This window comes from Gallus gallus, chromosome 8 (assembly GCF_016699485.2).
Source record: "Gallus gallus isolate bGalGal1 chromosome 8, bGalGal1.mat.broiler.GRCg7b, whole genome shotgun sequence".
NCBI classification, from domain to species: Eukaryota; Metazoa; Chordata; class Aves; order Galliformes; family Phasianidae; genus Gallus; species Gallus gallus.
The window spans coordinates 29,317,274-29,338,899 of NC_052539.1; the positions used below are offsets into that span (position 1 = coordinate 29,317,274).

A 21,626-nucleotide genomic window follows, 5' to 3' on the forward strand; every position below is an offset into this window, starting at 1 on the left:
GAGAAGCAGAAGAGCCCACCCTCAAAGATGAGAGCTATTCTCATTATTCCACTATTATTCCACTAAAAGGCATACCCAACTGTAATGCCAGGCTGTATTCTGAATGCAAAAACTGGCAACGCTTCAAAGAAATTGGGTTTGGATTGCTGTATTTGTAACAAGCCAATAATACATACACATCCCGTCCTGAAATAGCATGAATTCCAGTTACCCATGAAAGCAGCACAGACCCGTGTTTCTCCTCATTACAGACAAGGGTTCATGTAACTTTAAACTTAACATAGGTCACAGGAAGACCTGAGGTTGCTCCCAGACAGCCACGTACCAAGAAATCAACTGCTTCTGCCAGTACAGTGGGTTGCAAAGCAGCAAATATGCTGCATGCAGCTTCAGTTCCTGCTCTTGGCATTAACTGGGGTGCCGTCAGCTCATGCACTAAGTCAGGCACAGCAAAACAAAACTGCCTCTGCTTCCAAATAATTCATATTTGAGAGATTCTTTAGCCATTTTCTGAGCTAGAAAGTGAACTATCCTGACAAAAAGAGCTTTGATTCCAAGTAAATTCTGTGACAAAAGATGAAGGAAACAAATTTTGTGGCTAATGAATTTACAGCCCTAGTTATATGTGTATCAGTGATTTCATACCTTTGTCCATCTGCTCACAAAGCAGGTTTCATTCTGCACTGCTTACAGATTCCCAGTGCCCTCAGAATAGCTTCAGGTAATACTTTATATCACATTCCAGCTGAGATACCATATTCCCCAACGCCAGTTTTCCATCACAGTGTCAAATCAGTAAAGTTATTATTTCCACATCAGCCAAAAAAAGTTACAAGTACCACCACAAATTTTGCTTTTGTACAAAAAGAAAACATTGCTAATGAATCAAGGTAATCAATTAATGTAAGCTAGCACTTGCTGTTCTACTCAAAACCTGATTAGAAATGCATTTTATAGAAAAATATTCAATGAATCACGTAAGCAAAGGTGCAGTTAGAGCAGCTATAAAGTAAGTGGAGAAACACTTTATGGCAAGAGTACCATCTTTCCTCGAGCACCACTGCTGTGAATAATGTCCTCATGAGCCTTAGCTACTTCCTGCAGTGGGTACTCAGGGCCTACCACTGGTTTCAGCCAGCCAGACTCTATGCCATCAAGGACTGCCCTCACACATTCACGTCTCTCCTCCTACAGGAAACAAAATACAGCATTTACCACCACAAGGTCTTCGCATTTTAGAAATGTATGAACCATTTCTGCCAGTGTTAAATCATTGTTTACAACCCAAAAACAAGTTATGGAGTTCTTAAGATTAAATCAAAACATAAAGGAACTCATACACAAAGTACCTGTAGTCAAATTATGCTTTCACTCCTGTTTTTAACATAGACAAACTATTTTAACAGGAAAAGATCACCAAGGAAATCTTTAAAAGAAAAATGTTACTTTCATACCTCAGTCTGAAGAAACAGACTAACTCCTCTTATGCTGGACTCTTTGTTCATGGTGTCTCTGGGATTTATCTCAATGGGACCTCTGCAGCCGACAACCTGGTAGAGCCACGTTAAAAGAGAGCTTAAGTTCTCACTGTCAAATTGCACAGCTAAACATGGAAACCCAAGTCAGCGACAGAAAATACGTACCATCACCCTTCCTGCATGGGACAGCAGATGCAGGTCAGCAGCCAGATTGACATTGGAGAGCATTTCTATTATTATATTAACTCCTTGCATCTTGGTATATTCCTACCCAGAATAAAATACATTATAAAGTCACTTCACTTAGTGTTTTGGTGCTGCTGGACATTTCACATACTACTGAAAGCACACCTTTGGCAGTTGATTGCTTTTTACATACAGACTTTGTACTATGGCTGATGGCCAATAGCAAATGTAGAGATGTTGAAGTAGCAGAACCATCAGACTGGGACTTTCTGAAATGCCACTGCATAGATTTGTTTTTAAAAGTTTCCACAAACAAGTGTTCACAATTCTTTTTTTTAAAGTTAGTAGAGAGATGCTGCATGAGCTAGAACCAGTATGTACTTACCATAATTTTGTCAAGATAGTTAGCTTCTCTGTGATTAAATGCTTGGTGAGCACCATTTCTCAGAACAACGTTCATACCCTGCTCGGTTCCCGCTGTGCCCAAAACCTTCAAGCCATAAGCTCTGGCAATCTGACATGCTGCTATTCCCACCTGAGGGGGAAGGAGGAGGAAATCACAACAGCAAGAACAACTCTCTGCATTTTAAATTTGATACATTAACCAGTTGGAACTTAACTGCTTTAAAAGTTTGCCTGGTCATGTATTTCTTCAGCTACAGTAATTAAATTGTATCTTAAAGATACCCCAATAGTATTAAAAAAGGAAAGGATGTTTCCACAGGCGTAATGAAGTTCTGTGTCTTGTGTTGTTTGTCTGCTTGTTTAACGGCCATCAGCATTTGCTATGAATCCACACATAAAGTTGTTCATCTGTTAAAACTGGTCCAAATAAGACTTGATATACAGACAAGAAAACTCTTACAGAATCACCTGCTGCTACTACCAGCACTGTGTGCTGCAAAGAAAACCTGCAGGCACAATCTTACAAGTACTACTTCTACATCTCTCACAGATCTAACGGTATCTTCAGACATTGCATTTTCAGGATATCAGCTTTGCACTGTTTAGCCTATGGGAAAAAAAGAAAAAGTTGCTACAATACTGCATGTCAATTTAGTATCTTAGAATGAGAATGCTTTCCCACATGAGACTCATCAGCACTGTGCTGTCTGACAAACAGTTCATAAAAGTTTGCCAGCTGAAGGCAGCTGTTTGTCCATCAGTAGAAGCTGAAGATGCAGAGGATGAGAGATGAGATAAACTCGAATGTCACATGATAGAGATCTGAAGTTCTGTCATGTAAAACCAAAGAAAACCAGATGTACAATTTCAAGCAGTACTCAGCCATGGACCAATACACTCCAGTATCTCTCCATGAGAAGCTAGCTGTTAGCTGGTAGGAAAAAATACCCCAGAAATGCATAGTTGCTACATACTAGTGATTGCTTTTCAGAGAACTGAGAACACCTTGCACATAATCAAAAATCACAGCTATTGCTATCAGCTTTATCATACAGCTTCTGGCTCACCTGCAGCAACATATTTATCACAGAACCCGCTGTACAGGGGGCCTTATCGGATCCCTCAGGTAGTTTCATGGTTACTTGGGATAACAAGGTTTTTGCTTTAGGAAAACAAGTATCCTAAAGTGTCTGAAGAGAGACTTATTTTTTGTTAATGTTTATTGATATAAACGTAAGCAGAAATCACAGAACGGAGTAAAAAAAAAAAAGGCAGATACAAGGACAGAAAACCCCATTTTAATAACTTGCCTTTTCAGAATACTTACGCCTCCACTTGCACCATGAATTAGCACGCTTTCCCCTGCTTTGGCATGCCCTCTGAACAAAAAAAAGACATACAATATTGGCACGATGACTACAATACATAACCACTACATATCGCTGTATCAAATCTTACCTTACACACAGTATTATTCCCAATTCATGCTATGGCTAAACAAGTACAATCGTTCTCTTTGGAAAAACAGAATAAACCATATAATTTATGAATTTAAGTAACGTGCAGTTACATCAACATGCAACAAGCAGCAAGTCAACATCCTGGTATTCACCTCAATTCAGGATCTTCCCCTGTTACAGATCTTCAAGTAAACCACACTAGTTTTAATCATGTCCTCTACCAAGCTGGACCAAACCTCCAGACCTAAGCTCTCCTCTAGCTGATGCACAACTCTGGCTCTTACTCCCTGTACAGTGCTACAGCATTTACTACGTGATGTGTACTAAAGAAGCCTTTTGAGGTCTGTTCTCTTAAGATTTACCTTCCCAGGTGAATGCTGTCAGTAGCTTACAGGTAATCAACATTTTACTGTTCTAACAGCATAGCACATGTAACTGAAGTCCTTCCACACACTGAAGTCTCCCACACCCCCTCATTTTACAGGACAATGAAAATATTGGCTTTAACATTTTAGAAGTTCAACAGGAAAATGCACAAGCTTTAAACTGGCAGCTTACTTTAGGAAAAGAGCACGGTAAGCAGTGAAGTAGGGTATTGCAATCGCTGCTCCTTGACTGAAACTCAACTTGTCCGACAAAGGAAAGACTGTATCAGCTTCAGCAACTGCATAATCTGCATATCCTCCAGAGAGCGTAGCAGAGGTAAAAACCCTGTCACCTTTCTTGAAAGCAGGGAAATAAAACAGAGAAATCAATAATTCCCCTTACTTCCTTCCTTAACATACATAAAGAACAAGTTTGGTCTCTTTCTAAAAGCATTCCTATTAAACATAAACAATTATCTTTGACACAGAGAAGATTTTTGTGAATGCGAACACATACAATGAGTGCAACCAACACAAGCCATATAATTTCACATACTCAGATTCAAGTTACATGAGTACACATCCTCTGTGTGCGAATCACAAACCTGCTGTCCCATTAGTATTAACCTCAATGGATCAGAATGCCACTCAGACTCCAAACACAACAAAAACAAATCATTTTTATTTAATGTGGAAAAAAAGCCACACTGCTACTGTACCCTGAGATAACCAAGCACTGTGTCTGCTCTTCAGCAGCGACCACTCAGCCAGCACTCACAGGTCAACGGGACACAGCAGCACCTGGCAGTGCTGGGCAGGCGCACCTCGCCCTGCTACAGGCCTGGGAACCCAGGCACACAGCCAGCACCACGTGCACCTCCCCACAGAACAGCAGCGCCCAGCACAGCGCATGGCTCCTCAGCTCTACAAACTGTAAGGAATGAAAGCCCTGTGAAGTACCTTGAATGCAGTCACGCGTCCCCCAACACCCTCAATCACACCAGCCACGTCGGAGCCGGGCGTGTAAGGCAAGGCCGGTTTTCTCGCGTAGTTCCCAGAACGGATGTAGGTCTCCACAGGGTTTACCCCGCAGGCGTGGACCTTAATCAACACCTGAAAAGAATTACATTCGTTAAATAGCATTTTAAAAGGCTTAAAAGTTAGAGTTCGAAGCACAGCATCAAAGCGTTTCAGCTGGGCGACAAAGCAGCGCCGAGCTGAAGCTCCGAGGTAAACTGGCCGGCGCTCAACTCCAGTCCTGCCAGGGAATCCTCTTCGTGCAATGCGTAGCAAACGTAACGGCACAAGAACCGACACAGCAGCCTACCGCGGCGTCCTGGGCGTGCGAGCGGGCTGACAGCAGCGCCTGAGCCGGGCGGGGAGGAGCTGCTCCGCGTGTGTCGGTGCTCACGGGGCTGCTGGGGCTGAGCTCACCCACCTGAGCGTCCTCCGGAGAGGGGATGGGGACATCTGCCTGCAGCCTCAGCACCTCGGGGCCCCCGAACTCAAACACCCGGACCGCCCTCATCGCACCCCTTGCGGCTGCCGCGGCCATCCTGGAGATAAACGAAAATAGCGGTGTGCCGACTGCACGCCTTATCGTACACCTTTGGAAGAAAGACACGAAACCACCTCTTCTCAAGCAGCTGACTGGACTCAGAACAAACCGCACCCCAAGACGGCACAAAATTCCCCTGACCGCGGAGGTCCTCCCGAGCGCTGTGCGGCCAGCACGCAACGCGTGGCGCTCCGGCAGCGGCTGCCGAGGTCGCGGTGCAGGCGGAGGCGCTCCGGGACAACCACCGCCGGCGTTCGGCCACGCCGCTGCCAAGCGGACTCTGAACGTGGTCACGCACTGCCCCGCTCTCCGCTCACTGTTAAAGCAGCACTCAGAACAGCAGCAGAAGACCGTCCCGGCCGACCCCGCGACCCGCGGCGGGGATCAGCGCGGGGCGGGGCTCGGCGGGACCCTGAGCCCTTCGCGCGCGGAGAGGTTTGTCCCTCTCGGGCGCCCGTCGGAGCGGCGCCGCGGCCGCCGTAGGCGCGTGGGGTTGGGTTAGGTTGGGTTGGGCGCCACCCGATGGCGGCGTTCGGGCGCTGGAAGGCGCAGCGCTTGGCGCGCGCGGACTGCAGCCGGAGGGGCGCTCTGGACGAGCGCGCGGCGGGCGTGGTGCGGCTGCTGAACGGGCGCGCGCCGTTCTGCACCACCAGCTCCTGCTCGGGGCGCCTCGTGCTGGCGGAGGGCGGCGCCGCCGAGAGCGCCGGGGTCCCGGCCGCGATCCCGAAGAAGCGCTGCCGGTGGCTGCTGGTGGCGCACGAGCCATGCGGCCGCGCCGACGTGGTGAGGCGGGGGGCGGCGTTGGCAGCGGGGCTGCGGCGTCCGGGTCGGGCGGGCGCTTCCCGAGCTCTCGTGCGGAACGAGCGGCACCGATGGGCTCTCAAGCGAGCGCCGCCCGTGTCCGGACCCGTCGCTTCTGGCGAGGCGGGGCGGCTGCCGTGTGGCCGCGGTCCCCTCCCGCTCTTAGCGGGGCGCGGAGCCGCACAGCCCGGGGCGCTCGCACGGGGCCGCGGTGCCCGCTGAGCAGCGGCGGCGCAAAGACGATGAGGGCCACACGGAGCAGCAGCGCGGGGAGCGACGGGGATCGGCGCAGCGCGGGATCCGGAGCGGGGTGGGCGGTGCTCGGGTGTAGCGATCCCAGCGCGAAGCACCGCGGCGGCCCTTGGAGCGGTCCTTCCGAATGGGCGAAAGTAACGGCTGCCCTTCGGGGACGGCGGGGGAGCTGCTCTGGGGTGCCGTGCAGTGCTCTCCAGCCTCGGGAACCCAGCGAACACATCCGTGGCGCCCGGCAGAGCCGATGGCTGGGAGAAATTCCTCAGTTTTACAATGAAGGGGTTTTTGTGGAACTGTGGGCATCTGAGGACTTTCTGTGTGTTACGAGCTATAAAAACTTGAAAGTCGCATTTGCTGCCTTTCTAATGATCTTTTCACACGCTGTGGTTTCCATCACTTCGGTACTAACAGTGCATATTTTCAGTATTAACTGAAACGCCATATATGCTTTTCAGATGGCAGCACTGGAAAAAGCCACCGGCGACGTCGTGTTCAAGTTTGAGCCCTTTGTTCTCCATGTGCTGTGTCAGGAGCTGCAGGACGCACAGCTGCTGGTAAAGTCACAGCAGACACAACCTGACCTTGTTGTTCTGTGACATTCCGTGCTGTGCGAGTGGCAGCTCTGGCTGCTGAGGCGGTTCCAGCACTTGAAAGCAGTCCCAGATGTGTTATGTGTGTAATGACCGGGGCAGTAATAGCTGATGGAGAAAACACGGTGCTCAATTTATGTAATGCACTTCTTTCTTTGATATACTTGTAGCCTTTTCATTGGAAGCAGGTTTTTAGCTGGTGAGTCTGGGTTTGCTCCCAGTGGCTCCATGGTGGGTTTTCAGACATTGCTCCTGGTCTGGTTATGGTATTTGAACTCATGGAGCAGCACCTCTGCCTTCTGCTGTTCCAGAACAACTCTAGAGAGCAATGCATGATGGTTTTCTTTCTGCATTCGTGGAGAAGAGAGTTGGTTGGCTGCTTTTACAGCACTGCTGAAGTCTTACCTCTGCAAGTGTTGTGTCACTGTCTATGTGACTGCCAGCCCATCACAATCAAACAGTGCAGTGCCAGGAGAGACAGGAGTGTCCTATCTGGACTGATGGGCTGGGATCAGACAGTCCCTCATCTGCAGTTCTTTGAACACCAATCAGAATTTGTGATACTATGTGGATTTGTTATCAAAACCATTTAAATGGTTGAACTGTTACTGCATGCGTTAGGGGAAATGGTTCTGAATAAGGGTTTGGGTGGGTTTTTTTTTTTTTTTTTTTTGGTTGGTAGGTTGGTTTCTCAAAACTGAGTTTATAAACTGCATTGCAGTGCTTCCACAACTACTTCTTGCTGTGAAAGTGTATGCAACTTGTTAAAGACATGTATTTGTTCTGCAGCATTCAGTGGCTATTGAGTCTGGGTTCAAGAACTCTGGCATTACAGTTGGCAGAGGAGGAAAAATCATGATGGTAGGTACTTATCACATGCCTGTAAGGAATGTAAAAGAACGCTTCATTCACATTAGCCTCAAATATTTAAGAGCACTGGTCTGAATTGTAATGTGAAACACAGCTGTCATGAGGCATGCGATGCAAAGGAGTAATGTTCTGCTTCAGCTGTCAGCAAGCCAAGCAATTGTGTGGGTGTCACTGTGATTATTTTGTTTCTTTTCTCCCTGCAGTGAATTGCCCATATCATCTAAATAACCTTCATAAGATTAAAAAATAATAATAATACAAAACAGAAACAACCTTATTCTGAGGAAACCCTTGCTTGTGTTATTTTAGGCTGTCCGGAGCGCACATTGCTTGGAAGTTCCTTTGAGCCACATGGGGAAACTGATGGTCTCTGAAGAATATATTGAATTTCTGGTGCATGTGGCTAATCAGAAAATGGAAGAAAATGCAAGGAGGATTGACAGGTTTGTTAGATAACACCAATCCTATCTATGACATCTAAATCTGAAAGTGGAAACTGCACAGAAGATGTTACGTAAAAAGAAAAACAAATGAAAAGAACATATCCCAAAAGTCTAAATTACAATTTCAGTTATTTTTTTTAGTTAAGAAGTCTATAAGTTACTGAAGCAAAATCCTGTAGCCAGCATGAGTTTGCAGGCTGTGTTTGCTGCTAAGTAGAATTTATCTGATGATAACAGCAGCGTTTGCTGATCTAATTCAGGAACTGTTTCAGTATTCAGATTGCAGTGCATGCTTCAATCCATACATGCTTTGTGTCGTTTCCCAAAGTGGAATATTAGTGTGGAAACTAAAAGTACTATAGTGTAGAAGGTTACACACTCCAGGAGTCTTTATGGTTCTTTTTAGGCAAGGAACAAAATAGGCAGAAAAGCCAAAGAGCACAGAGGACACCAAGGCCAACTCGCATCTGGTCACCAGTGCCATTGTGCATCTGTGAGATTAACTGAGTCTTAATGGGACATGAGTATATCTATCCACTGATTGACTTCTAATCCACAAGCATTACCAAGAGGAGTGGCATGGTGTACACAAGGACACGTTTATACGTATTTCTGATTTTCTTGCAGAGTTGACTAGACTGTTGCAATGTTAGTAATGGTTTTCTTAATATGTTTTGATTGCATCACAGAAGCATTCGTTTCTTGGAGTAGTTTTTCAGATCCTGAGCAACAACAAAAATAACTGCATGGCTCTTTTCTAGGTTCTACAAGCACTTGGAGGCAGCCCTGGAAGCAGCGGGCGGTGTGAGCAACTCACCCTCCACAGACACACAGGAGGTTCATGCTGTGTATGTTCGCAGAAGGAAAAGGAGGACTGTCCAAACGCAGGATGTGCTCCCCTCTCCAGAGGGTCATAACGAGGAGTTGGAGCCTGGAGATGACCCAGAGGGCAGTCTTGATATTTTTGCAGGGATCACGCTATAGACTCTGCCACTGAAAGGCAAATGGCAAACTGGACAATACATGTGGTGCTCTTTATAAGAGATAGAAATATTGCTCTGTTTTAAGTAGTAACACTGCTGGGCATTACCAGAAAAAAAAAAACCAAACAACAAAACCACAAGGTAATTAAACAGAATTGTGAACAGATTTAAGGCCACGGACGCACGGAGAACAAAACCTCAATGTTTTAGGCTGTTTTCTTTGTTTCTAACAGTGCTGTTGCATTAACAGTCTTACTGTGTAGGTCGGCTGTCATAGAGCTCACTGCTTTGCTGCAGCCTTTGGCCACGTTCTCTTTGAAGCATTCCCCTTTCACGTGCTGGGGTGAGGCCTGTAGAGAAGCTATAAAACTGGGGTTGTTATCCTTGAAGCTTTTAATCCCTGTAGGGGTGTTGTAGAACTATGCAACAATGCAGAGTCACAGTGTCAGCAGAAATACAGCATGGAGCTGGGGATGACAGCAGAAAACCACAGAAGTACCACAGTGTGCAGGCTGCAGCCCAGCAGCTCTGGGCCCCTTCCTGACCCTGGCACAGGGCAGCAGGTTGTGCTGCTTTTGTGGCCTTACTGCTCAGGCTGCAGCCCCACTGTCGTGCACTTCCCACGGCAGCAGATGTTGAATTGTATTTTTCTTTGCAACTTGCAGACAGCATCATGCTGGTGGTTCATACCTCACAGATATGATTCTGGGGGCTGGGCACAGCTCCAGTCCCAGCTGTAGGCAGGAGGTCACCCAGATGATGCTAATGGGCTTCAGACAGTGCTATAGTTTGTATATTCTTGTATTGTAGCACTGGAAACATGGGTGCATACGGGAAAAAAAAAAAAAAGAGGAATTTGTAAATCAGTAGCACAGAGTTAGAAGCTGAATGGCTTGCAGTTCTGGGATGGGGGGAGGCAGCGTGTTTGGTGCAGTGATTCCTTGCTCTCCGGGTGGGTCAGGTACTTGTTGTTTCTATTACATAAACCTATGAGTTGAGGACGTTTGAGTTCCACTGTAAAAATTTGGCGCAATACGTAGGAGCCGAAGGGAAAAGTAATTGAGGGCTTTAAACGGATTCTAAAAGCTCTGCGTCCAGCAGCTGCTTGCCAAAACCAATCCACGTGTGCCGCGTGGTGCCGCTCCAGGCTCGGGGAGCGGCGGGGCTCCGTCCGCGGGCTGCACCTCGGGCAGCGGCACACACGGAGGTGCGGCCCGTGGCTGCTGGCTGCGTGCAGATGAGTGATGGCAGCTTGGGCCGTGGGTACGGTTTGTGTTCAGTGCCGAGGGGACAAAGCACCTCTGTCCTGCGGTGGTGATGAGCCTGAAGAAACGAGTGGATGTCGGCTCGGTCAGCTGCCAATCCTGTAAGGTGTCGACGTACCGCGGGAGCCCCTCCACGCCGGGCTCCCGGAGCCGGGGCTGCTGCGCGTTCCCGTGAGTCCGCGTGCACGCGCCGGCGTGATACCGGAGCTCGGCGAGGCGGGAAGGTCTGAGCAGCCGCCGCGGTACGGTACGGCCCGGCCCGGCACAGTTCGGCCCGGCCCTGCAGCTCCGCACGGCCACATTTGCGCAGGGCGGCGCGGGGCGGGGACCTCTACAGGGGGGTTCGCGCGGAGCCCCCGGAGCGGATTCGATGCTAAGCACCGGTTAACGAACGCAAACTGTTCTCACGCGTTCCGCAGTGCCGCGTTCTCGCAACATGCGTCGAAAAACCTGAGCAAGCCCTGAGCGCGCTGCGGGGCGCAGAACCGCATGGATAGGGCACCGCCGCTGCTCATCGTGCGGCACCGCTGTGGGCGCAGAGCCGGGGCTTCGAGACGCGGCGGCGTCCGGGAGCGGTGTTCGGTGCGATCCCGCAATCCCCCTTAAGCCGGCCCGAGTCCAGAAGGCGGTAGGGTCTCTTAACCGAGAAAGTGCCCCTTAATTACTGCTGTTTCATTACTAGCGCCGGTTATTGGACGTTGCTAGGAACTTCATGAAATAAACAAATAAGCAAAGAGGTTCCAACCATCGGCAAATCCATGCCGTGTGTAAGTGCGCGTGGCCTCTCTGTTAACGAAAGGGTATCTTCAGCCCAAGTTCCTCATTTACTTTCTTAAAACACCAGATCATTCCTAAGGACTATGTCATTCGTTTCTCGCTACGCTGTTTCTGGGCAAGCAGACTCGTTCCTTCACTCCATTCCTCACGCACAGCACTGAGCACCGCACCGCACCGCAGTTTCACGCTGTCACTGCTCGGCCGGAGCGCCGCAGCCCCCGCGGGCGGCTCCCAGCGCACTGAGACAGCGAAACGGGACACGTCGGGGCCATCCGCACCCCCGGACGCTGTGCCGCGGGAGGCGACGTGCGGTGAAACCCCGCGCTGCGGTACCGCACCGCTCAGCTCTCAGGCGCCGCTCCCGTGAGCTCTGCTTGGAGCCGCCCCGCGCTGGGCGCTTAACAACGTGCAGCTACAAACACGGTAGTCCCTTAGAAAAATACTATAACAACTTGTTCTAGTAAATGTACCATGCGCTGGAACTTAGCAGAACCTCAGCGCTTTCATTTTCTGGAAATACACAACGGCTTCACAATATCCCGGCAATTGGATTTGATAAAATGTGGTATCAAGGAGGAGGTTTAACACTGCTCTACCGACGGCTGAACACAATGCACACAGTAACGCTGCAGCGCGCGGTGCGTTAACAACAGAAACCTTTGGAAGGGAATTTCTGAGTCATCAGAAAACAGATAATGCAATAATCACGTGCACAATTCTTCTCAGCTGCCCGCTTAATTTGTTCGCATCAAATGCAAGCAAAGCCCTCAAGGAGCGCTGCCCGGCTGCAGCTGCCCGGCTGTGTGAGCAGGGACAGCCTGGGGACATCGAAACCAAAGCGCCCTGGGCTCCGTTTTAAAACAGAGTAATGTCCGAGTTCCATGTAGAAATTAGACATAAGCGTTTGTTCTGTCCTCTGGATGCAGTGTATTTAGAGTAACCAAGTAGTACAATACTGTATTCGATCTTATACTGAAAAAAAAAAAAATCTTACTTTGTTTTCGTTTTCTGCATGGCGCCATGACAAATAAAAGCATATCTGTCTCAACTGCAGCGGAACTTTCATCGAACAGCGAAAGTTCCTTTCAGCCCACTGTGAGCACACCCTGCAGTTACACAACGAAGTACTTCGGAGACGGGTCCCCCAAACCTGCACCGCGACCGTTCCGTTGTGACACCGCTGTGCCCCGCATGGACACCTCCACAGCGCTCCCACCGCGGACGGCGCTTCCCCGAGCGCTGATCCCCGGCTCGGGGAGCGCCTCGTCCCGAACACCCGAGAGGTACCCGGCGGCCCCGAACGAGAGCCGCGCGCCATTCATAGACGGAGCCGCCCGCTCCATGTGTGACAGGGCAGGATTTTCCTTCTATTCCGGCACCTTTCACGTATAATTTCACAGTATTTAAACACGGTCTGAGTCACGCAGTATCTGTATAGCGCCCCTGACAGGTGTCCGTTTTGCTACTTTGTTCTCTGGGAGCTCTCAGAGCACCGCCGGGCTGCGCTGGGCGCGGGGCTGCCCCGAGGGCTGCGGGCCCGAAACCTCACGGCGACCTGACGCTCTGCACGGCGCGCTGCAGCGCAGCATCCGCGCGTGTCGGATCCCCACGTGCCGATCCCCACGTGCCGACGTTTCTCGGCCGCCCGGCGGCGGATTCCCGATAGCAGAAACCGCGGGACCGTGGGCAGTACGGAGCCGCACTCGGGAGCCGCCCGGCGGTTCCCGGCCCTGCGAAGCCGTCCCCCCGCCCGTGCCCGCCGCCCACCCGGAGCCCGCGGCCGCTTTGCTCTCGGAGGCCGAGCCCCCTCCCAGGATGCTCAGAGTGAGTTCGGGGCTTCCGTTCATTTTCGCGGTAAGGCTGAACACGCGTCTGTCCGTCCTGCATTAAGGACACAGACAGCTCTAGGAAAGATAACGCATCGTGCTATGGTGCTTTTGATTTTCATGTTAGAAATGTATGTGGTCGTTAGTGCCATAAGTGATACCGGAACTTTAAGCTGAGGCTCTCCGCAGCTGTAGCTCGCTAACATCTAAATGAACAGACAATGTTTCTACTCGGCGCATTCCTCTGCCATCGCTTTTTTCCCACCGTTCGCTATGACGGACGGATCCGCGCTCCCTCTGCATCCCGGACAGCCCCAACGGCAGCCCCGCGCACCGCGCTGTTGGCTGGGGGGAAGAAGTGCCTTTCACACTGCAGAGGCTGTAAGGCCTCAAAGCAAATAAACGTTATTACATTTTCTTTTAGGGTTTCCCATGAAAAACAAAGGGTGCGGTATTTCAATGTCGTTTCAGTCGCGGGGCTGTTCTCTCGCCCTATACTATATTGCGGAGTCTTTTTTACCTCACCGCTATCTCAGAACAGCCGTTTCCTGAGCTTTGTGCTGCGCATGCCGGCACTGCGAGTCCCTGAAATGCGCTGCTGACACGCGGGGCTCAGCGGAGGGGAAAACGGCGCAGCTCTGCGCCAGCGCCTGCTGTCCCTGATCAGTTCTGTACCGGTGTGCGCTGCCAGCAATACTCCTCTATCGTCTGCTGACTTAAATATATTTGCATAACACCACTGACGAAAATCAAGGAATATTTACAAGTGAAATGCACGTAGAGTTTATGTATATAATCTATAATCTATTTTTCCCCCCTCTTCTTTCAGACCTCAATTCCACTGAGGCTGAAAGAAGCTCTGTTTTCTCGCTGCGGGTACCACTCGCTTCAAATACTGCAGACGTAGAGCAGTGAAGGGAAAGCAGGGGCAGCAGAATGGGCAGAGTGCCGTGCAGGACCTGTGTGTTTTCCCCACACCTTCCTCACCACAGAATGACAGAGGACCCACGGACACACCACGCTGGTGAAACGCCTGAGGGAATGCCGCGGTTGGTTCTGCAGGGGATCAGAATGTGCTCCGGGTGGCTCAGTATCACAAATGGCCGTTTTCCTCTCATTCTTATTGCCTAAGATATGAATGCTCAAATTCAAGAATGCGCTTTCAAATCCGCAGCACTCCAGGGTAATATTAAATGAACTCTATTTAATAAAACACATTCCAAGCCGTTATTTTGATTGGGGCTGTATATTTTGTCCTGCAATAAGTAGCTCAGATTTCACCGGGTCATTGGAAATTTTCGACTCGGTTTCTCTTCAAATCATGTGAAATACAGACAGATAACAACGGCGTCAGATGCCTCTACTGCACAGCCAGGGACCGGGGGCACAGAGCCGCAGTCAGACCGTGGCTGTGTTTATCTCCTGAGTCAGTGAATGAAATTCTGCCATCCTTCAAGATACAGCAATTGTCTTTGTCACAAAACATCTCACATCAGCTCGCAGAGCTCATTCATCCGGAGAGATGATGGCATTCCATTTTGTCCTCAATTCACTAAAATAAGAGGTGTTTTGTTCACAAATGCCTGTTATTACCAAAACACTACCACGATTTCATCAGCACAAACCGATTCAGGTGACACCACACACAAGTCCCCGTCTTTCTGTTCTGTGACACAATGCGTCTGTTTCTCAGTGCTTTGATACTTAGAACAGAGGCATCGGACGCGATCCTGCGCTCCGGCCCGGGGCAGTCAGGGCACTCCTCGGGTTCAGAGCTGGGAGATGCATGATCTCAACCCCCCGACTCTGGATTTTTCCTAGAAAACACATGTAAGAGCCCTGGCCCCCTGCGGGGCAGCACTGCAGGACCACGGGAGGGAGCCTTCTCCTTCCCTTAGCGCGCCACGCGTGCCGCTCGCACACCGCAGCCCTGGGATCTGACATCACTCCCGGCTTTGCTTTCTTATGTATTTCCACTGCACGTTACTCTCCTTCTGCTGTGACATCAGTGAGAATGGCTGTGGTAGAAATGGTAGAGCGGCAATGGGAAAAAAAAAATCTGACAAACAGCAACAGCCTCCCAACACCCCCTCAAAATAATAACGATTTACCAAATGGTTGGGAAGTTGTTATAATTCCTTTTCCAAATTATTGCTCACCCTTTAGATTAGAAATGAGGCCAGGGTTAGCAATCAGCCATAAATGGCAGGATTTCTGAAGTAGAAGCACTTCTCTGATTGTGAAGTGGAGGCCATTATTGCCTTGATTGGCTCTCTCTTTTTTTTTTTTTTAAGCTTGCTTGATTTGAGGCTGAGCGCACATTCACTGCTGTACTTGCAGCAATCAGAGCTTTCCCTGCTCTTTTTTGCACAGCTATTTAGGGTCCACTACTTTGGCACAGCTGCCACCTTTTAGCCCCCATCAAGCAGTGATATTTTTAAGCGAGTAGCAGTTTATGTTTGCCTTTTCCCCTTCCATGCCTTTCCTTTCTCTTCCAACTCCCTTATTCTTTCTTTATATATATAAAATATATATTAAGCTTTTATATATTTATATATATATATATATATATATATATATATAGTGTGAATTTTAATTCAAAGTAGGAAGTTGAACAAAGACAGCTGAAGCTAACTGGGGCATGAGCTGGATTCGATGGCACAAAACAAACCAGCGGTTACATGAGAAATGGAGAAGTGACAGGTTCCTATGGTAGATGTCAACCAAACACATGGGTAGAACAGCTGTCCAGGAGCTGCCGTAGAGTTTTGTTCACTTGAAAACCAGTGTTTGGCCAAGAACTGTATTTATACCTTCCTTTTTTCCAGAAGGCATCCATTTCAGTGGCTCATTGTGCTTCTTGACTGCTCTCAGCTTTGCTCCAGAGATGTACAGCTGAGGTGGGTGCTGGGAGGGGACAAGGGAATCAGAGCATATTTTTTTGTCTTGCTTATAGGAGCAAGTGACACTGGCACTGGTTGGTTCTCTGGTTGAACTTCAGGGCTTGTCGTGGGGACTGGAGTGATCACAGGACTGCTTGTGAGGGTTGTGACACCTGCAGGGCTCATTGGAAGGGTTAGGGTAACCACAGTGTCTGTCCAAGAGGCCAGAGCAACTGCAGGACCATTGCAGGGCTTGGAGAAGCCACAGCATTCATCATAAGGGTTAGAACAACAAATATCTATGTGTTATCAACATCGCTTTTCTTCTAGAACCAAAAATATAGCATCATACCAGACACTCTGAAGAAATCAAATCCATCCCAGCTAATGTTAAGACACCAACTGTACTGTATGCCCACATCTGAGGGCCTGTGCCCCAGGTGGCAGAGAGCTGAGCTGAATGCCAGCCCCAGGGGGGAGAGACACATCCCACACAAACAGCAGGGTGATGAGCTGCTGCAGGGCATCCAGGGAGGCTAGACTCTGTTCTTCACTATGGTAAAGGCTTGGGAAATCTACAGTGAGTTCTATCCATTATTAGCAGTCTTATCAGCTGTGCTAATGCATCCATTACAATCAGGGCCATAGAAATAGAGAAGAAAAAAAAATGATACAAATTAAAGCAGAACACAACCTAGAAAAACTGCCCTTTGTCCATCTCTACTATCTAAGCTAACTAAAGATGCAAGTTTAGCATCACAAAAACAAAGCAACTGTGATCCAGAAGCCTGGTGGGGAAGAAGCCCCCCAGCTCACAGCACCAAGTGGCTTGGGGCCCTGGCTGCTCATTTACCTCCCAGCTGGCCTGGCTTGCTGTTCCCTTTGGCTGCAGAGCAAATCTGTTTCATTTGCAATTAACTCTTAAAGTCATTAATAAGTTACTTTGGCCATGCCGAGGAAGTGCACTGACAAGTAACTGCACCCTGCAAAGGCCACATGTTGCGGAAACCTTACTTCAGGTAACTTAGACCTTTGAAAGAAGTGCTCAAGTGAGGTTTCTCTTGTTTATTGCCAGAGGCAAGTTCAGGTCTGAAAAGCCAGATTGAAAAAGAAAATGAAAAAAAAAAAATTAGACCCAATCACGTCTTAAGGGTTTTCCTCTTCCTCAAAATGTAACTTTCACTTACCTTCTTTTTTCCAGTGGTGCAAAGGCCACTAAGGGGGGGATGAGATAATGGCTGGGAAGAGGCACGCGTTCCATAGCATGTACTGGGGATTGGCACAAGGCTGAGTTTCCCCCTCACAGACCTCATGTGAGTGCAGTTTTAGAGAGATGTGAGCTCTGGGTGGAAGGGAAAATCACTCTGACAGGTCTGTGTTGCTGTTCTTAAAAAATCAGCTTGAAACAGCCAAGAGGACAGCAGTGCTGCAGCAAGCTGTGCAGGGAAGGTGGCAGGGCAGAGTGGGGCACACTTACATTGCTCACTTAACATCAAGTTCCCAAAACATGGCACATTACATTGAAAAGTGAAGAAGTGGAAAACATTAAATTTTGAACAATCATTTGGTTGACATTTCAGCTCAAGTAAGATGTTGGAAGAAGCTGTGGTTACTTATCCAGTACCATTATCTATAATCTTTCTAGATACTTTTAAAAGAAGGTGCATCTCAGAAGAGCTTTAGCTACAAGCGGCACTGAGCCAGGCGGCTGAGCCGCTCGGAGCTCTGTCCAGGAGTGCCCAGAGAGCTCCAGGAGAAGTCTGCCTGTCCAGGCATCAGAACATCAGGATCCATGTGTTTCTTTTGTTGTCAGATAGTCCTACCTATCACAGGGTGTTGCCATGCAGGGGTTGTAGAAGGGAAAGGAAACAAACCATTTCATGCACACGAGGCCATTTTCCTCAAATAGAACCCCCTGGCTTCCAGCAGAGCCCTTTGGCTCCGGTTACCACCACAGGCAGAGCCTGGGCAAGGCTCCCTTGATCAGCCATGATCTCCCTCATGTTACAGAGGAGTGCACGTCTCATTTCCTCCCTGAAGTCCCAAGCTGAGTATGTGTGACGGCGAGAGCTCGGAGCTGTCACTGGGTGTTATCGGCTACATCTGCACTGCACCCAAAGCCGACAGCCAGCCCCAGCAGCAGGCAGCTCTGCAGGGTGGCGGTGCATCACAGCCCCATGGCAGAGCAGATAACATCCCTGTGCAAACCGACCTCCACACATCGATTACATCAGCGGGCAGGGGTGGTCCCTTCAAGTCTGCTCCTTTTGTCTCAGTTTTACAGTACAATTACCAGCAGCAGTTTACAATTAAGGGAAATAATAATAACTGCATATTCTTTCACCTGCACATTTGGTTACAACAGACAGAGCGCCTTAATGGGATTGTGAAAAATCTGCGTTTGACCCATGCAAGAAAGTAAACATTCTTGTTCTGGATACTACATCATTATCACAACAAAGGGAAACTCCTGAAACCCGATGATTTAAACATCTGGAGAATGTTAATCACTTCAAAATGACGGATGTTTTTTATTTTAGCTTTTGACAGACGCACTCCTTTCATAGATAGATGATTATTTACATAAATTACATCAGCAGTGGAAAAAAAAAAATCCAAAACAGCTTCAAAGGGTAAAGAGCTTAATTAAAGGGAGACTTCTATTTTTCTTCTCCTGTAGAGCACAGAATAAACAGAAGAATTCACAAAGGGAAAAGGTAACTCCAGCACCTCAAACATGGACCAGCTGTGCTTTGGAGGTGTGCGTTAAAATAGAGCCACAGCACCATAACTAAGAAGCAATGCAGAGAGGAACAGGCCAGGTCCTGCCCCAACAGGCACAGCGTGCTATGATAAAGACACAGAGCCAACCTCCAGCTGAGTTCTTCAAGCACGGCTTCAAAATGCACAGGTTTGGTGCCATTCCAGTCAGTCCCTACAGATCTGGCTGCTCTCTTACCATGAATTTCATACTACTACAAGCCATCAGCTTCAGCAAATGTACTCTCAATCAATCATATTTACCTGTTATATACCAGGGCTGCCCTGAAAGTAATGCCTCATGTTATTACAAAGGCCCTCAGCATCAGAGGCAGATGTTGGTAGAATGGCAGCAGAGGCTGAACCTTCATGCCAATATCCTGTTACATTTTGTTGCTCCATGACAGATGGCAGCAGAGGGGCAGTCTGACCAAATGGCATCTGAAGCAGAGGTGTGTCACTGAATTCCTCCACACAGAAACAGTGGCACCCACTGACATTCAGCGATGCGTGCTGCAAGTTGATGGACACCAAAGAGTGGATGTTGAGCACAGTGAGGTGGCAGTGGCAACAGTGACATCACCTCCTTTGGTGTAAATGTTAAAGAGCACGGCATGCAGGCTCTTGTTTGTCACTGGTGAAAACGCACATTTCATGGTGAAGACTGTCCTGAAAAACAGTGTTCTGTAGCTGAGAATTGGCTCTATCCAACAGTGTTACTCTGCTCTTTGCATCTGCTGTGGCTTCCATGGAAATAAATAGAAGGCATTACTTTCAGAGCAAGAAACCTATGCACACATTTGTGAAGCAGTATCCAGTTCACCCAAAGTAGGACTGTGGGACCAGCAGCAGTCCTGGAATCTTCTCCCCAAGTCCTGAGCCCCAGTTAGGAAACAAATCCCAAAGCACAGCCGCCATGCAGCTGCGAGAGCAGGCTGGGCTGCAAGGTTTCAGCGCCCAGCACTTTGTATACACTTACAAAGAAGGCTGCAGGAGGCAAAGAGAGGGAAGGTGCAGGGAAAATTTAATAGTGCAACGTCTGCAGAGACACCTGACAGCTTTGGACACGGCCAGGTGATTGTTGGGTTAATACAAGGAGACTGCGGAGCACTGAACGTTTCAGCATTGAGCTGGAAGGACAGCTCTGCTGATCTAATCCACTGACACCAAGCCAATTAGTTCTGTCAGACTTGAGAATAGCCTGAACTGGACAACGTACAGAGAGGAGAACAGGGCTAAAAGACAGCTGCAAGCAGTGCGTGGCAGGGCAGGGTCAGCACTCCCACGGTGCGTGCAGCGGAGCAGCGGCGTGCTGCCTGCACTGCCGGGCACAGCCGTGCATTTAGCTGATCAGCTGCAATTTCCTCCTACACTCTGAGCTGATCTGCAGGCTGACCTCAGACAATTTGTCTTCTTTCTTGGAGAAATGTCATCCAAAAGGAAGCTATTAAGTCAAGAAGGTAATTCTGCAGGAACAACCCACTGCATAAACAGAACTTGACCTAGGGTAATTTATTTCTAGTCCTTCACAAAGGAACTTCAGAGAGATGATCAGCACATTTCAAGACCTAAATTTGTCAATAAAAACGTGAATGGAAGAATTTTAGACAGTACTTGTGAGAGGACGTCTTCAATAGAAGCTGAGCAACTGAAGAGAACCCTAAAAGTGCTCAAAATCTGAGGTTTTCTGTCCCTTTCACAGGATAAACATCTGTGGATAGCAGAGCCCAGCCTGAAGCTGTGCTGAACAACATCTGACATCTAACTGCACCCATAAATACATTAAACTGCTCTAATGCCCCTGACACTTAACACTATGACAAAGGTTGGCTATTCACAGCTTTAATTCTTTACCAGCTTGTAAAGGCTATTAAAAGTTGGAAATCATTAAAATTAACACACACACACACACACAAAAAAAAAAAAAAAAAAAAAAGCTGAGAGATACAAAATCCTATGAGAAATTTGAATTTCTACTTCACAGTGTTGAAACCAATGAACCTGGACTGCAGGAGGAAGCCTGTCTGCCTGGCTTTATTATTAGTGCTATGCTGACATCTTGCTTAGACCAAACCAAAGTTATTTCTTCATTCAATACTGGCCCTCAACACTAACAACTGGATGAAACTGTCCATTGCATTTAACACTGTATAGGATTTCCCAAGCTATGAGGAGCATCTCCTTTTCTTGCCTGGTACTTACACTTACATTAAGCAGCATACTTGCTGGAAGCACCAGTATGTGTAGTCCAAGGAACACATTAATATTAAATGTTTCCTTAATGACTGCACCTGGATATACAGGAGCTCACTGTGTACACCTACAACTGAGTTCAAAAGAAGTGGCTGTTCTGTTGCTTTTGACAACCAAACATGAATGTGCATCTGGCAAATTCAGTTCTGCTCTTTGTTCTTGCTCTTGTCCTCCAGAAAAGATTTCACAACATACTGTGGGATCCTCAAAGACTACTTGGAAGTGACTGACCAGAGTAAAAAACAGCATGTTTGCCAGCTTGTGACCACCCCATTGCTTCTGGGTTCCCCACCATCAACTGGAAAGGTTTCCTTCTGTTTTATGCCAGAGGAGTGACTGCTTCCTGGCACTCTGTACATTCTTCCCTCATCCCACATTTTCCACTCGAAACTGCAACTTTATTTTTTTTCCCCACAAGGGGTTCACTTTGCCTACCTGAAGCCAAAAACACTGTTTTCTGTCCAAACTTTAT

General features: G+C 48.3%; 2 protein-coding genes across 5 annotated transcripts; one reads left to right on the top strand and one right to left on the bottom strand.

Annotated features, from left to right (window-relative positions):
* Window positions 1–132: 132 nt before the first annotated feature.
* CRYZ (crystallin zeta) lies at window positions 133–5,831 on the bottom strand. Of its 4 annotated transcripts, none has more exons than NM_001079763.2 (9): window positions 5,567–5,831; window positions 5,333–5,450; window positions 4,855–5,007; window positions 4,088–4,251; window positions 3,397–3,448; window positions 2,050–2,199; window positions 1,644–1,745; window positions 1,455–1,550; window positions 133–1,188 (listed from the first exon to the last, which is right to left on the bottom strand). In NM_001079763.2, the coding sequence occupies exons 2-9, from the start codon at window positions 5,447–5,449 to the stop codon at window positions 1,027–1,029; spliced, it is 996 nt and encodes a 331-aa protein (NP_001073231.2). In that variant the 5' UTR covers window position 5,450; window positions 5,567–5,831; the 3' UTR covers window positions 133–1,026. The 4 variants fall into 4 exon arrangements, with proteins under 4 accessions (NP_001073231.2, XP_025008671.1, XP_015146551.1 ...); XM_025152903.3 differs by having other exon boundaries at window positions 5,222–5,450; XM_015291065.4 differs by having other exon boundaries at window positions 5,333–5,831.
* A 131-nt stretch (window positions 5,832–5,962) lies between these two features.
* On the top strand, window positions 5,963–9,587 carry TYW3 (tRNA-yW synthesizing protein 3 homolog). Its single transcript, NM_001277635.2, has 5 exons — window positions 5,963–6,235; window positions 6,961–7,059; window positions 7,885–7,956; window positions 8,275–8,408; window positions 9,170–9,587. The coding sequence occupies exons 1-5, from the start codon at window positions 5,975–5,977 to the stop codon at window positions 9,390–9,392; spliced, it is 789 nt and encodes a 262-aa protein (NP_001264564.1). The 5' UTR covers window positions 5,963–5,974; the 3' UTR covers window positions 9,393–9,587.
* Window positions 9,588–21,626: the final 12,039 nt, after the last annotated feature.

What these genes read in the sequence shown, in the direction of transcription:
- CRYZ (XM_025152903.3), bottom strand. Translation starts at nt 5,449, where the DNA reads ATGGCCGCGGCAGCCGCAAGGGGTGCGATGAGGGCGGTCCGGGTGTTT. An exon ending in TACCGTGCTCTTTTCCTAAA is followed by an intron (nt 3,449 to 4,087) that starts GTAAGCTGCCAG and finishes TTTTTTGTTCAG; the next exon opens with AGGGCATGCCAAAGCAGGGG. An exon ending in GTCTGTTTCTTCAGACTGAG is followed by an intron (nt 1,189 to 1,454) that starts GTATGAAAGTAA and finishes TGTTTCCTGTAG; the next exon opens with GAGGAGAGACGTGAATGTGT.
- TYW3 (NM_001277635.2), top strand. Translation starts at nt 5,975, where the DNA reads ATGGCGGCGTTCGGGCGCTGGAAGGCGCAGCGCTTGGCGCGCGCGGAC. An exon ending in CATGCGGCCGCGCCGACGTG is followed by an intron (nt 6,236 to 6,960) that starts GTGAGGCGGGGG and finishes TATGCTTTTCAG; the next exon opens with ATGGCAGCACTGGAAAAAGC. An exon ending in GAGGAGGAAAAATCATGATG is followed by an intron (nt 7,957 to 8,274) that starts GTAGGTACTTAT and finishes GTGTTATTTTAG; the next exon opens with GCTGTCCGGAGCGCACATTG.